This window comes from Chaetura pelagica, unplaced genomic scaffold (genome assembly GCF_000747805.2).
Source record: "Chaetura pelagica isolate M959 unplaced genomic scaffold, ChaPel_1.0 scaffold109, whole genome shotgun sequence".
NCBI lineage: Eukaryota > Metazoa > Chordata > Aves > Apodiformes > Apodidae > Chaetura > Chaetura pelagica.
In genome coordinates, this window is record NW_009970725.1 from 2,110,986 (window position 1) to 2,124,846 (window position 13,861).

Below are 13,861 nucleotides of genomic sequence, written 5' to 3' on the forward strand. Positions count from 1 at the left end.
AAAAAAAAAAAGGGAAATCAGCATATTTTTACTGTTTGAAAGTGGACCATCTTTTTGTACAAAATGTTTTTTTGCCACTAGGTTTAAAAAATCTGAAAGAAAAGGAGTACATTTAGTTTCTTGCTTCTTGACTGATTTTCTTCGTTAAGACACTAGAAGCCTTTATCTGAACTAAGTCTAGAAATTTTTTTCTGTTGTCTTAAATGTACTTGACAGATTAATTCTAAATGTGTGAACAGGATTAAGTAAAGGATTTTAGAGTATAAGCTTATGACACATCACAAATATATCAACTGTATGTACTTTTTTTTTTAAAAACTTTTTTTTTTAAATTTTTTTTATTAAGCAATCTCTTTCCAGTGGAAATGGGAGTCTGTCCTGGGTTCCCTAGGTAAGAAATATCAATCATTCATAAGCAATTTGTTGAAAAATGAACCCCACCAAACATTAAAAAAACCCAGAAAGGTGTCAAGAGAAGTTCACACTGCAGGTAAAGATGCTGCTGAAAAAACTTTGGCAAATGGTGTAATCAGTGTAAACATCTGTAGGAAAACAGTTTAATGAAAATAACATAACTTAGCTGTCAGCTTCGAGGGATAATTTGAAAGAGCACAATGGAAATCAGAGAGATTGCTTGCAATATTCTGAAAATATGAGACTTGTAGCTTTTTTTCTTACAGAACTTGAGAGCTTTATCTGGCCATTTAGGTACTGGGATTCAACAAAACAGGTGAAAGCACACATCTTTTGGAACAGATCTATTACATTTTCTTTTACATTTCAGATAGATTTTTCTGATCACATGTTCACACAAAATTTAATAACTGAAACAAAGCAAGCAATTTATAAAGGGAATAACAATTATTTTGTGGCTTCATTATTGTCACACATGGCCTCAAAATAATACTTCAGCCTCAGTAAAGTGCACATGAAGGTCAATACAGGATTGATTCAACATCAATAAATAAACAAACAAAGAAATAAATAAATGTGCCTGTAGCCTGGAGTAAAAAAAACCCAAAACCTGAGGAGAAAAAATCTCCACATACATTCTCTCATCTAGGGACATGGAAGTTTGGAGCAGATGCCCTCCTGAACTAGCCTATGACACTATGATTGTCTCTCATCTTTGCTCACTTTTGTGACACCAGTGTTTTTTCCTATAAAATATTGGAAGGAAGAACTAGAAGTCTCTCTCATTGAGATTAGAAAGGATCAGATTGACCTTTTTGTGAAGGACACAGGAACAGGACAACCTTACTCTGAGAAGGTGATGGTACTACCTTGTATCAATTGACCCAACAGCCTCCTCATGAATCTGCTCATGGGGGCAGCTTGATGCCTCTTGGCACCCAAATGTCAGGTGTGATTGAAGTCTAACCAAATGTAAAGATGATTAAGGGAGTGGAACATCTCCCTTATGAGGAAAGGCTGAGGGAGCTGGGTCTCTTTAGCCTGGAGAAAAGGAGACTGTGGGGTGACCTCATTAATGTTTACAAATATGTAAGGGGTGAGTGTCAGGGCGACGGAGTTATGCTTTTCTCAGTGATGGCCAGTGATAGGACAAGGGGTAATGGGTGTAAATTGGAGCATAGGAGGTTCAAGGTGAATATCCGAAAAAAATTTTTTACTGTTAAGAGTGACAGAGCACTGGAACAGACTGCCCAGGGAGGTTGTGGAGTCTCCTTCACTGGAGACATTCAAAACCCACCTGGATGCATTCCTGTGTGATGTACTCTAGGTGACCCTGCTCTGGCAGGGGGGTTGGACTAGATGATCTTTCGAGGTCCCTTCCAGCCCCTAAGATTCTATGATTCTATGATTCTATGATTCTATGAAATGTAAGTATTTACTATGAGATAGTCTGATGTATTACACATCAGAAGTTATTTTTCTACGGTAGCAATTCATAACTCATTCCTTAAAGCTAATGCTAGATACATATATACACATTTAAAATTTAATGTTGCTGTTCATTAAAACTAATGCTGTTTTGCACAAGCTATTAATGACTACAGATAATTCCCCAGACTCCTAGGTGAGATTAATCCTTGAAAATATTTTTTTTGTTGTTTATGTATTAATTTGCATTTCTTATTTTTAAAGTCCTTAAGATCAATCACACAGCAGTTAAAATAAACAGACTTGGGAGTTAATTTATGCACAGGAATAATAATAATAATGAAAAAAAGATAATGCCACTGATTCATTGACTTTCACCTGTTCATATTTAAAAAGAAAACAGAACTAAAAAAGAGAATACCCCACCTATTGAAACTTCTAACATTCTTTATTGTGTTTTTTGTGTTCCACAAACTCTGCTCACTTAGAGTGAGAAAGGGTTTTAAAAATGTGATTTCTGTGGCCTAAACAGAAAGAATAATGTAGAACTGATTTTGTCATTGGAGTTCTGTCCCAACCAAGGCTATCTGAATGCAATCCTACCGCAGAAGTTTAAAAGAAAGAAAGATGAATCATTCAGAAATAAACTGTCTGATTGCAAAGATGGAACAAGATTTGATAAATGCTGGAGATATTTTACCTCTGGAAGACTATTAAAAAAAATAAAAATAATAAAATTCCTATGAGCTTTCCATTCTTTTGCCTTTGTCCTTTACAGGACTTTTTATTTTCTTCTGTTCAGTCATGACTGGAAGACAAAAGATGTGGAAGGGAGAGGATTGTCATATAAATCCTCTAACCTGACTTCCAGAAAAAAAAATATTTGCATCCAAATCTACCTCTTTACCCTGATACTTCTTGGAGCTGTCTCACTGAAAGCTAAATCTTAAAATGAAGCCTTGTTTCTCTCTGCCTCCCCTTAATATAGGAGGGAAAAAAAAAAAATAATTAAAGACTCTTCATTTATCTTCTGCTTGATAAACTGACCTGTTCTTATACTGCATCCTCATTATTGATGAGCTAAGAGCCAATCACATGACGGGAAGAACAAGTAGGTCCATGATATACTAGCTTTTCACATGGTATCTGTGAGTAACCAGTGTGATGTAGGCATGGAAATAACTCGTGCAACCAGTCACAGCCTTTGCAGATGCTTGGCAAATATTATGGCCATAGGGCAGGACATCAGGGAGATAATATTTGGAGTGTGGTTTAAGGTGCAGTAGTCACAGTCAAACTGGAACAGATTTAGAGTAAGAATGCATCACATTAGGACAGAATGGAAACAAGCCAGGCAACCTGATTAGTGAATGTCTGCACGGAGCAATGAAGAGCAGTGCAGAGAGCCCTGAGCTGCCATGGACTTTATCTGCTCTGGAAGCAGTACATCACAGTGTGGTGCTGATGGGCTGTATTTATTATCTTAAATTGCATTAAAGTGGATGAACTGCTTCTGGCCCTGAGCTGGTATTGCTGCAGCACAACAGGTAGACATATCAGCTGGAGTCAGCAATAGCTCAGGAATCTCTGCACCAAATTTCACTGCACTTCATAGACATCTTCTATATGAGCTTGGTTTGTGCATTCAGGCAAAATGAAAGCTGTCAGGGCATATGATTGCTTGCTATAAATATGTTGAGGAGAGGAGCGGAAAGGGGGGACTGACACCAGGGCTGGAAAGCAACTATTTAAATTAGGGGATAAAGCTGGCACAAAATCAAATAGATAGAAACTAGTTACAAATAGGTTTAGGCTGGAAATTAGAAGACAGTTTCAAACCATCAGAGCAGTGAGATTCCAAAAGTCTTTCCAACAAGAGGAAGAGAGCCAAAAAGCCTAATTACTTTTTAGATGAAGTTCAAACATTTGTGAGAGGGGTTACATGACATGACTGCCTGAGGAAGCTGGATAAGATTCAGTGGCTCAGGCTGTTCTTCCTAAATTTATATTAATCTGAACATTTTCCTACCATCCTGGAAGTCCTTTGGTCCTTCACAGGAGGACCCTAGGTTCCCCTAATCCCCTTGGACAGCTCAGATCTCTCTTACACTGCACCAGCACTGGAATTCTTGAACTCCCTGTCAGGGAAAAGCCCCATGCACACTCCTGTGAAACTTCTCCCAGCCACAAGAAACACAGAGACATGAGTGCCCTTTGTCTTTGATGTTCCATTTTAACCATGGTCTGAGCTCCATTTTTTGTTGGTTTTTTTTTTTTTTTTTTTTGGTGTAAAATGATGGTAAACCTTAGTTTCATGGAGCTTGCAAATATTTGTCTTCTTGTGTACAGAATGAAAGTTGTTTATGGAGCTGCCCTGATCTGAGCCCTTGCTGCAGCCTTTTTAAACCCCTTAGAAAAGAAAACATTATTATCGCCTCTATAACAGGGTCTGAAGTGTCTAATACTTCACTTATTCTACTGCCATAAATGCTTTCACCCAGTGATTAAAATAATCAAAAGACAGCAGCTATCACTAATACACTGGTAGCATATTGATAAATATTTTGTTCAAATAATTTGTTCAAAAGGAGAATAGAGATTGAATTCTTCTGTGCTCAAACATTTAAGATTTTCCTTATATTTTAATATTTTTGACTCCCTGATTAAAGAAAATCGCAGGTCTACCTAAAGGAATAGCTTTGGTGGGTCAGGGCAGTAAAAGTGCCATACACAACACCCTACTTTGCACATGTTGCACATGTTGCTGAGAAGTCAGGCCAGCAGAGCAAGGTGACATTGCCAACAGGGAAGGAGCAAAGGGAGAAGGGTTGTTGCTGGGCTACTGGAAGGGGGCTGGCGGTTCCACCCAGTAGCAATAGCTACTCTTACCAATAAAAGGTCTAGTCCTTTCTCTTCTTGTAACCAGATTAAAACTTTCAACCCCAGTATTTTTTTACTAATAAAATTTTGTCCACAGTGCTAAGGAGTCTGGATCCAGCCCTGCCAGCATGCACCTATGCCATACACAGCAAAGAAGGAAAGGGCTAGGAAGAAATTCTGCTCACAACTGGGAGAAGAGTGTGCACATAGAGTGAAAAAGCACATAGACAACAATCCCCAATACTCACTGTATGCTTAGCACTGTATGCTAAGCCCTCTCTACAATTTTTGGAACAACTGTATAACAAGATTAACCACAGAGAATAATATTTTCTTCTTCTGGTAAGGAATTAGTTTTCAATTTGTAAAGGGACTTGTGTTTAAAGAGTATTAAAAAAAATAATAAGGTGCTACTACTTCATAAGCACACGTAAGAAAAGCTAGTGTCAAAATACCTAAGAAAATAAAACAGATTAGAGAACTGTACAGCTAAATAAGTGATGTTAATATTATACTGTCCTAACATTTATTGATCAAATGCACAGGTAAATAGATGACAATTTTAAGTGTATGTGAGAATAAATTGCTGTAGAGTTAGGAATACCAAGTACATAAGCTTTGGAACATAAGTACCCAGAATTTAAAGGAACTCATTCACGGACTTCATCTTATGAAACTTCAATGACAAGAACTGTTGAGGTTGGGCTGCTGGGGTGGCATAGGTGGAGCCAGCACCACACACGGCACATCTAAACTGAGCATGAATGCACCCACAGTCACACACCGAGGGGACCGGCTTGAGTGCAGGTAGTCCCTCAACAGGAGAGGGAATTGTGGCAAAAAAAGACCAGCAAAGGGCTCTTTTTGTGGCTTTTCGAAGCTGAGAGAGCAGCTAGCCTGTGCCTGGTGCTGGCAGCTTGTGGGCGGCATGCCGGCCTGGCACAGACAGGGCCAGCACCACTTGGCAGAAGACAATGGCATCTCTCAGCTCTGCACACTCTAGGGCCCATGTAGCTTCCCAGACTGAGCTCTCCTGCGAAACCACCCAGGTATCAGGCTGCAGGGTGTGCCCAACTTGCATACCATGGTAGCAGTGATCTGCCTGAGGGAGATGTGCCCAGGTGGAGGAAATTCTCCACGTAGTGATGGAGCTCCAGCAGGACGTAGGCAGGCTGGGGGCCATTAGGGAATGCAGGAGGGAAACAGATGCTTGGAGTCACACTCTGCCTCCCATGATAGAAATCCAGCAAGCAGAGAGAGCCCCTGCTACAGCAAACTCCCTGTCCTCTCTCTGTCGCACTCAATGTGATGCCTTGGAACACGGGGCAATGGCAAGATGTTCCTGCCCAGTGCAAGAGGTGCTAAAAATGTGTCTGTTCAACAACTACACCACCTTCCCAGGTGCCACTGAGTAACAGATACAGTGCTTTGCAAGTGGAACAGGATAACAGTGATCAGAGATGATCAGAGGACTGGAGGACCTGTTCATCTCTTTTGTTAAAGATCGCTCTGCTCTCATTTTATTTCTGGCCTTTCACTTAAATGTGGCATAAAAAAACCCACAACTTGAGACACATGAAACAAATGTAAGTGATGTGACAGAGGTACGTACATTTGTTAACAAACATCAGCTAAATTGCATCTGGGAACACGGACTGAGGAATTTTTTTCAGCATAAACTGTTAATCACACAGGGGAGAATTCCTTGTGTACAGAAATACCGAAGGGATTCCCAGCCTGAGGTCCAAGAAAGCCCTGGTGACAGCTTGTGGGGGGTTGGGAGAGAAAAGTGACAGCAGCACTGTCACAAGGAAGCTTATCTAGCTTCTCTACACTAGGAGCACAATAAAAGATGTGCACTGCAGAATCTCACCCTAAGTTGGTGAAAAAGTAAAAAGTTGCCTAAATTAAAACAGGCTTCCTCCAGCATCTCTTCCCCAGTAAGGGAAAAAGAGAAACAAAATTGAACTCACAAAAGTTGTTTTTTTCTAGTAGTTACAGCACTATTTGAAAGTTGTTTGATTGCAAAGATATACAAAAAAATACCTTCAAGCACTGTAATATCAGGCCCAAATTAATTCCAACCAACACTAAGACATTAAATGTCAATGGTAAAATAACCTGGTTGTAGGCGAGCTTCATAGCCAGGGGAGAGGTGGATATTTCCAAAATCCTAGTCAGACTTGGAAGTGGGTGACATGCCTTGTGGAAATGATCATATAAGTAAGGAATTGTCATTATTTTTATTAGATAAACAGTTGAACATGGGGTTGGAAATTAACTTTACTACCTCAGGTACTTATAAGTATTTTCTTGGTCTCTCAGACTTGGATTTCAACAATATAAAACTCATACACTGTATGACCAAGTGCAAAAGATTAGTTAAAAAAGTATTTATTTACTTTTCTTTTTTTTTCTGTTATGTTCCATTACAAAAAGAAACAAACCAAAACATAACAAAAACAAAACAGAAGATAGCATTTTATTAGTGGTACATTAATGAGCTTAAACAACTAGGTGACTTATGTTTGTCACAAATACATATTACAAACAACCACAAAACCATAACTAAAATTTAAATAAATAATTTTAATAGTTTTTCTTAATGTTTTATACTTATAAAATATATAGCACTTTCTTTATATTTTTTCAGTCATTTTTATCCATAACAAATTAAAACTTAGGACATATATTGTTGATATGCTAAAGGGATAAGAATAATTAAAAAATCAAAGTTCCTGGAGGTATGAAATAGTAAATTGGTTAATGTTTATGAATTTATTATTGTATAACCAGATTGTGCATATCTTGCAAAAATAGCCATTTCTTCAACTAATATACATATTTTTTCTTTATAGTATTGTAAGATTTATTTTTTAAATGTAAAGCTTCATGGATTTATGCTTCTGTTTTATAGTTGTGCCTAATATGCAACTTTCATTAATATATACTGAATATTTTCCATTAGTATATACTAATATATATACACACACACACACACACACAATGCATTATATATTAGTATATACTGAATGATAAAAGAATTTCCATAATATATAGTTGGGATTATTGTGGAGAAAGTTGTTGATGGTGGAAGGCATGTATACCATAGTGAAAATTGACTAGGTTATGTAAATGAAAGCATTTAATTTTACATTGTTCAATGCATTTTAATAGATGACACAATGTACTGTAACAATACACAGAATCCAAGCAGAAATTTCTTTTTATTTAAGGACTCCTATGCTTTCCACTATGATTTCAAGAGAAAATGAACTGCTCTTTCAGCTAAAATTCCTGAAAATGGAGCCAAGCAAGTAGAAATATGTTGACATCACAGACCTTATTCCAGTAAAATACTAAAATTGCACCCAAGATCTCACCAAGTTATGAAAGCACTTAAGCTCAGATACTACTTTATTTGCTTTAACCTGGATATTAATCACACACTCAAACACTCTTACTGGTACTTGTCTTAACCCTTACTACTGCCCCCTGATTGTTTAAGCAGTTCAGTTATGTAGCTAAGAGTCCAACTGTGCCATTTTTGAGCAAAGGGGGTGAGGTGGCAGAGGAGTGTACTTTAGGACCTCAAAGAAAATATTCAGGTGGTAGACAGGGAGAAAGATGCAGCAGGGAGAGGGCAGACAAGCACAGAGTGGCCTGCTTGCAGTCAGTACAGTCCTGATGTAGCAAGGGAAAAATATGATGCAGAATAACATGCCTGGGCACCCATCAGCCTTTTCAGCTTCATTCAGCCCTTTGCTACAGTACAGCATCTCCCTTCAGGCACTAAGCTCTGGTGGGCTACACTGTAAAGTTCAGCTTTCTAGGGTCCTTCAAGCACCCACAGTGCATGATCAGCAGCTGCTGCAGAGACAGAAATTACTGGCACCAAGAGCTGGTAGCACCTCAGGTGTTTGTTTTTTTTTCCTCTGGACTAATTTCAATTGGACCACATAGTCTGAAAGCCCATCGGGACCTGGAACTAATAGGTGTGATGCTAGTTTAGTTTCATCCTAAAAACCCAGTTCATGTGCTTAAAGACGGCTCTGTGATATGAAGAACAGCATGATGAGTGGCAGCAGTCAGGAGCGTGGCTTCAAGACGTTCCCAATAAAATGAAAACAGTAACGCAAAAGCATTTCTAGCTCCTTGGAGACACATACACACATGCATGCACACCCCTTCAGAGATCCTAAACTGTGTTCCTGCCTTGTATTTCCCTTTTTAAAAGTCTTAAGTTCTGCCTTAGGCATTTAAGACAGGTACTTAAGTCTTGGGAACTTGAGAGTCTCTCATGTTGCCCATTATGCAGAAGTGGTCAGAGGTGTGAGCCCAAGTACAGACTCATAATTGCCCAAGGATGAAAATTTGAAAATGAGCTCAAACGTTTTTTCAGACACACTTTTTTCAGAGATCAGCCTCTGTCAGGAAATGGAAAGTGCAATACAGGGAGTAGTAAAATTGCATTCTCCAAAAGGTGCCTTGGAATTGCCATACAAGAATGAAAACTTGTTTTTCTTTCTTGCTTACAGAATATTTGAAGCTCCAATGTAGCAGAGCTGCTGAATTTCTATGGGCAGCAACTGTACATTCACTAATCTTTATCTTTTTAATATTTTGTTTGATATAAGAAACATCTTAAGGCATTGAAAAAAACAAATCACATTTAAAGTAATAGGGTGTAGTATTGACAATTACATATTCTACTGTCCACTTTGATGTTCTGATAAAGCTTATGTGCACAAAACAAATAATTTTTTGTGGAATCAAGGAGAAATTTGGAAAATAATATTTTTCATTATTCTCATCTCAAAGCATGTTGATGCTGCATATTATTGGTTTGTATTCTTATAAATTTTGGTTTGAATAGACTTTAAATTCTTCAAGTTCATAAGCTGGTTTTAAAAAATAAACCACTTAAAACTAGTTTGTCTCCACAAACTTCTTGTTCAACAAAAAAATACTGGCCAACATTTAAAAAAATCTTGATTTTATTTCAAAAGTGCCTTCATGCTACTAGAATGCAAAGCTCTTTTGAAAACCCGTAAATGTATTTTTAAGTAGATGTAGAGAATTAAACGTGTTCATTCATTGATGCAATCCAGAATAACACGTATCCAAATCAGTAACACTTCTGTAATAAAATTATGTTAATACTATAACTTAGCATATGGTTAGATCTGTGAAGGTCAGATAATATAACATTTCCATAATAAAGTAAAGCAAATCAAACCAAATGTATTTAGTTATACTGAAGAGTACATATTTTTGGTATACTATATAGCATCACTTCAATAGGCACAGTACTATAAAGAATTTTTTAATTAAGCATGTTTAAGAATATAATGACATAAAGAGAACGAATGACATTTTATACTATGGGTTGGTTGGTTTGCTCTTTTTTTGTTAAAATATTTGCTTTAATTTGCATACAGATTTTAGAAAAAGCTGATAGCTCATTATAATTATGTTCTTTTCATTGTCACTGGTCAGTATTGACTAATAAAATACTTGTATTCACTAAAGGTCACATGTGAAATGAAAGCCTGCAACATAAAGCCTGTTTTGACACCTGCGTATAAAATTCACTATGTTTTAAATGGGAATCTCCTGTAGGTATTTAAATTTAAAAAAAAAAAAAAAAAAGTATATTTTAAATTTCTGTTTTTGCTATTTCAGGATTCGTTATAACAGAGTTTAAGATTTTCCCTCTTTGGTTCATAAAATCAGAATGGCTTGGGTTGGAAGGGACCTTTAAAGGTCATCTAGTCCATCCCCCCTGCAGTGAGAAGATTGAGGACTGAAAATCCGACTAAGTTGCTCCAAAAGGGCAAGACTGGATGCAGAGTCATCTCTGAATATTATGTGAAGTCAGTGCACAAACATCTGCTTCACTGATAAACCAAAGCTGACCTGCGAGGCTATAGCATTTTCTATTTTCATAACACTGCTTTCATCTTCTTGAAAATAAAAGTATTGAGTAGGCCCCAACAGTTTAGCTCTTTGAAATATAGTGATGCAGAAAAACTAAATCAGAAACAAACAAACAAAAAATAAAATTACAGGTTAATGTTTGTCTCTTAAACTTCGCATATTTAATGCCCAGTTAGAAAAGTCTCATTGATGAATACAGCAGTTCCACAAACAGAATACCTGATGTAGATCTGTAGGATGCTCTGGTGGAGTCCCAAAAGTTCATGTCATTATCTCACTTCTGCACAAGCAGTACTTTTTCATTGAGTGGAGTCCCTTAACCCACAGTAATTTGCAATGACATATTTTCTGCCAGTTTGGGTAAATGTGACATTCATTTAAACGCATGAAACAATGTCTCTTAAGCAACTCTCAGTTTCAATGGTACAACTGTGCACATAGCATGCACAGCTGAAGGAAAAGCATTCAACTGGCAGCAGATTAGATTTAGATTTTGCTGTTGCCAGCAAAGCATTTATTGAGGTGTTAGCACATGCCAACAACGTGATAGTGGAATCCTGCAGCAGCACATGAAATAGAGGGAGATGATTCGGGACCACAGAGGAGGGGAACTGTCATTAACAGACATTGCGCTTCTGTTTTCAATGTTGTCAATATTCTGTCAAGATTTGTGTTTCCAGTATACGTTCTTGACAAGGAGGGTGCCTGAGTTACTATCATTAGATCTTAGACTGTTGTAGCCTTGGATTCTGGAGTTTGTACACTCCCAGGAAAAAACTCAGAATCACAGAACCGTTCTGGTTGGAAAAAATCTTCAAATCATCGAGTTCAAACATTAGCCTAACCCTACAAAGTTGAGGCTAACTCTACTCGAGATTGCATCTGTGGGCAGCCACGGTAGTATTATATGTCAGTTAGAGACCAGGATGTGGCTCTCTTATTTGGGGACAATTAATATAAGTGAACCCATGAAAACCACTATGAAAATGTTGGATTTTGATAACATTTAAAGCATTTAATAGCTGGATTATGACACCATTCCATTGTATTTAGCATGGAAAATAAAGGTATTACCCTCAGAGGTGTACTAATAAGAAGTAAGCATGTACTAAAAGTCATTTGAAAGTGATAAAGGAGTCCCCAGAAAACATTTATTCAGATTATTTGGAACTAGTATCAAGAGAGATCAGCTATACCTCAAGGCAAGGATACTTTCACACACATAAATCCAAATAACTCTAATGCAATGCGAAAAGACAGAGTCATGGTTTGCCCCTATGGTCCATTCATCTTTTTTCCCTGCCTTGCATTTTCAATTGTTCCCATTTTGAAAAAGTCTTCCTGTTGCTTCAATGTTGAAGATTTAATTCTCTTAATATGTAGAAAGGGATGTAACAGAATTACTCTTTCTGCAAAACAAGGCAGATGGTGTCCATAATTCTTACATGCTATGTGCTTTTATAACAAGTCTAAGGTGGGTGCAGGGAGGAGGGGCAAGTTTTGCTTCCAGTATAATAAACAGAATCCCCACAAGGTACTGTGGAAAATGTTATGCACACATAATAGCTGCACTGTTTTTCCTGTAGTCTTTTAGGTTCTCTGTCCTGTCTAGCAAAAAAACCCCAACTCTCACCTTTTCTGTTGTTTAGTATCCCACACATGCTCCCACCTTTTTATCATCTTCATTATTGTGTCTACTAGCATAAAATCAAATTATTTTGTAAAATTATATTTAAATAAAGTTATTTTAAATTTACAGTTCTCTCAATATAATAATCAAATCATACTCTTGAACTAGTATGTCGTATTCTAAACATCCAAAGATGTTGTGCATTCTGTAATCTATTCTTTAGATGTTATTTAATTTATTCCTGTCAATAACTAACAACATTAACAAGATATAAAATTACTAGGAATTCAAAGGGCAGGCTCATTTTACAAGCATTATGTAGAATGCCTCTTTTTTTGAGAGCCTGAGTGGAACAGAGGTTCTACTTAGGATGTGAAACTTAGGTTAAACATGGAAACAATGTATTAGTTGGATTGCCTCTGAAATAAATTCAACAGCTACATCTGGAGAACAAAAACTATTAGATTTGTAAAATTTAATTCTTGACCAAGAAAAAGGAAGTAAATAGCAGACATGATATTTTACTTAATTTGTAATTGAAACTGAATTTCTGTCACAATATTTTTATTTGAAGAACAGAGAAATACTCATAGAAAAGTGTTTTCCTTTTTCTTGTTTTGTTTTGTTTTTTTCCTTTTAAAAATGTGTTAGTCTGATATGGCTATCTCTTAGTTGTTGTTACTGTTAAACTAAAAGAACAAAAATTAAAAGTAGCATGATTTCATGTATGGATTTACAACAGTGCTTAAAGTGCTTTCTTATTTGAGGAGATACTTACACGAATGTCTTTTCATGCTTATCTCCTTGTCACCAGGCATTATACGCTCATTGCTTGCTCTTATGCAATTTATAATATAATGATAGGGCATTAAGTTCATACTCAGAGTTTAGTGTATTGTTATAAAAAAACATCTGAAAACAGGAAAATGACAATTCTATTTGTGTATTATTACAGGAATTTGAAAAATTTATTAAATACTGAAGTGCTTCATTTCATCATTTATTCCTTCACTTCCAATGTTGCTTAAAGCACTATATAAGTACAAATAGATCATACTAAAAGCATATCCATCCTATTCTGGGGTTTCAACTAGGATTATTTACTGATGTCTTGCAGAACAGAGATGAATTTATGATCCCACGTGACCATTTATCTGCTGATGCTGCAAGATGTGTTGCCTCCAGGATTGGTTTCCATGTACATGGTTCACCAAAGGTTTACATTTTATGACTATTTATACATTGTTACGTCTTGCTGTTAAGTGGCAGTGCAGTAATGTGAGATGTCAAGTGGTATACTTTAATTTGCCAGTACCAGAAGTTGTGGGAGCAGCAGAAGCTGTGGCTTGACTGCCTACATACAAAGGGGCCAAACAAGCCACTTTGGCTGCAAAGAATGAGTGGATACAGTGAAGGACTGCAAACAGGTTGGAAAACTCCAGCTCCTGAAAGTGAAAACAAAGAGATTAAACATGAAACAAAAGAACACCTCACAAACATTTACTGAGGAATGAATCACTATTCAAGTAGTAATAATTTTAAGAGTCTGATGTAATTCTGCTAGTATGT

General features: G+C 36.9%; 1 protein-coding gene across 1 annotated transcript in view; it reads right to left on the reverse strand.

The window, feature by feature from the left end:
• Positions 1 to 13,485: 13,485 nt before the first annotated feature.
• The window catches only part of SNTG1 (syntrophin, gamma 1), a 330,610-nt gene continuing 330,234 nt past the window's right edge, over positions 13,486 to 13,861 (reverse strand). The window contains exon 18 of the mRNA XM_010006812.1: positions 13,486 to 13,737. Within this exon, the coding sequence (XP_010005114.1) occupies positions 13,579 to 13,737 (159 nt within the window). The 3' untranslated portion in view covers positions 13,486 to 13,578. The remainder of the gene's footprint in view (positions 13,738 to 13,861) is intronic.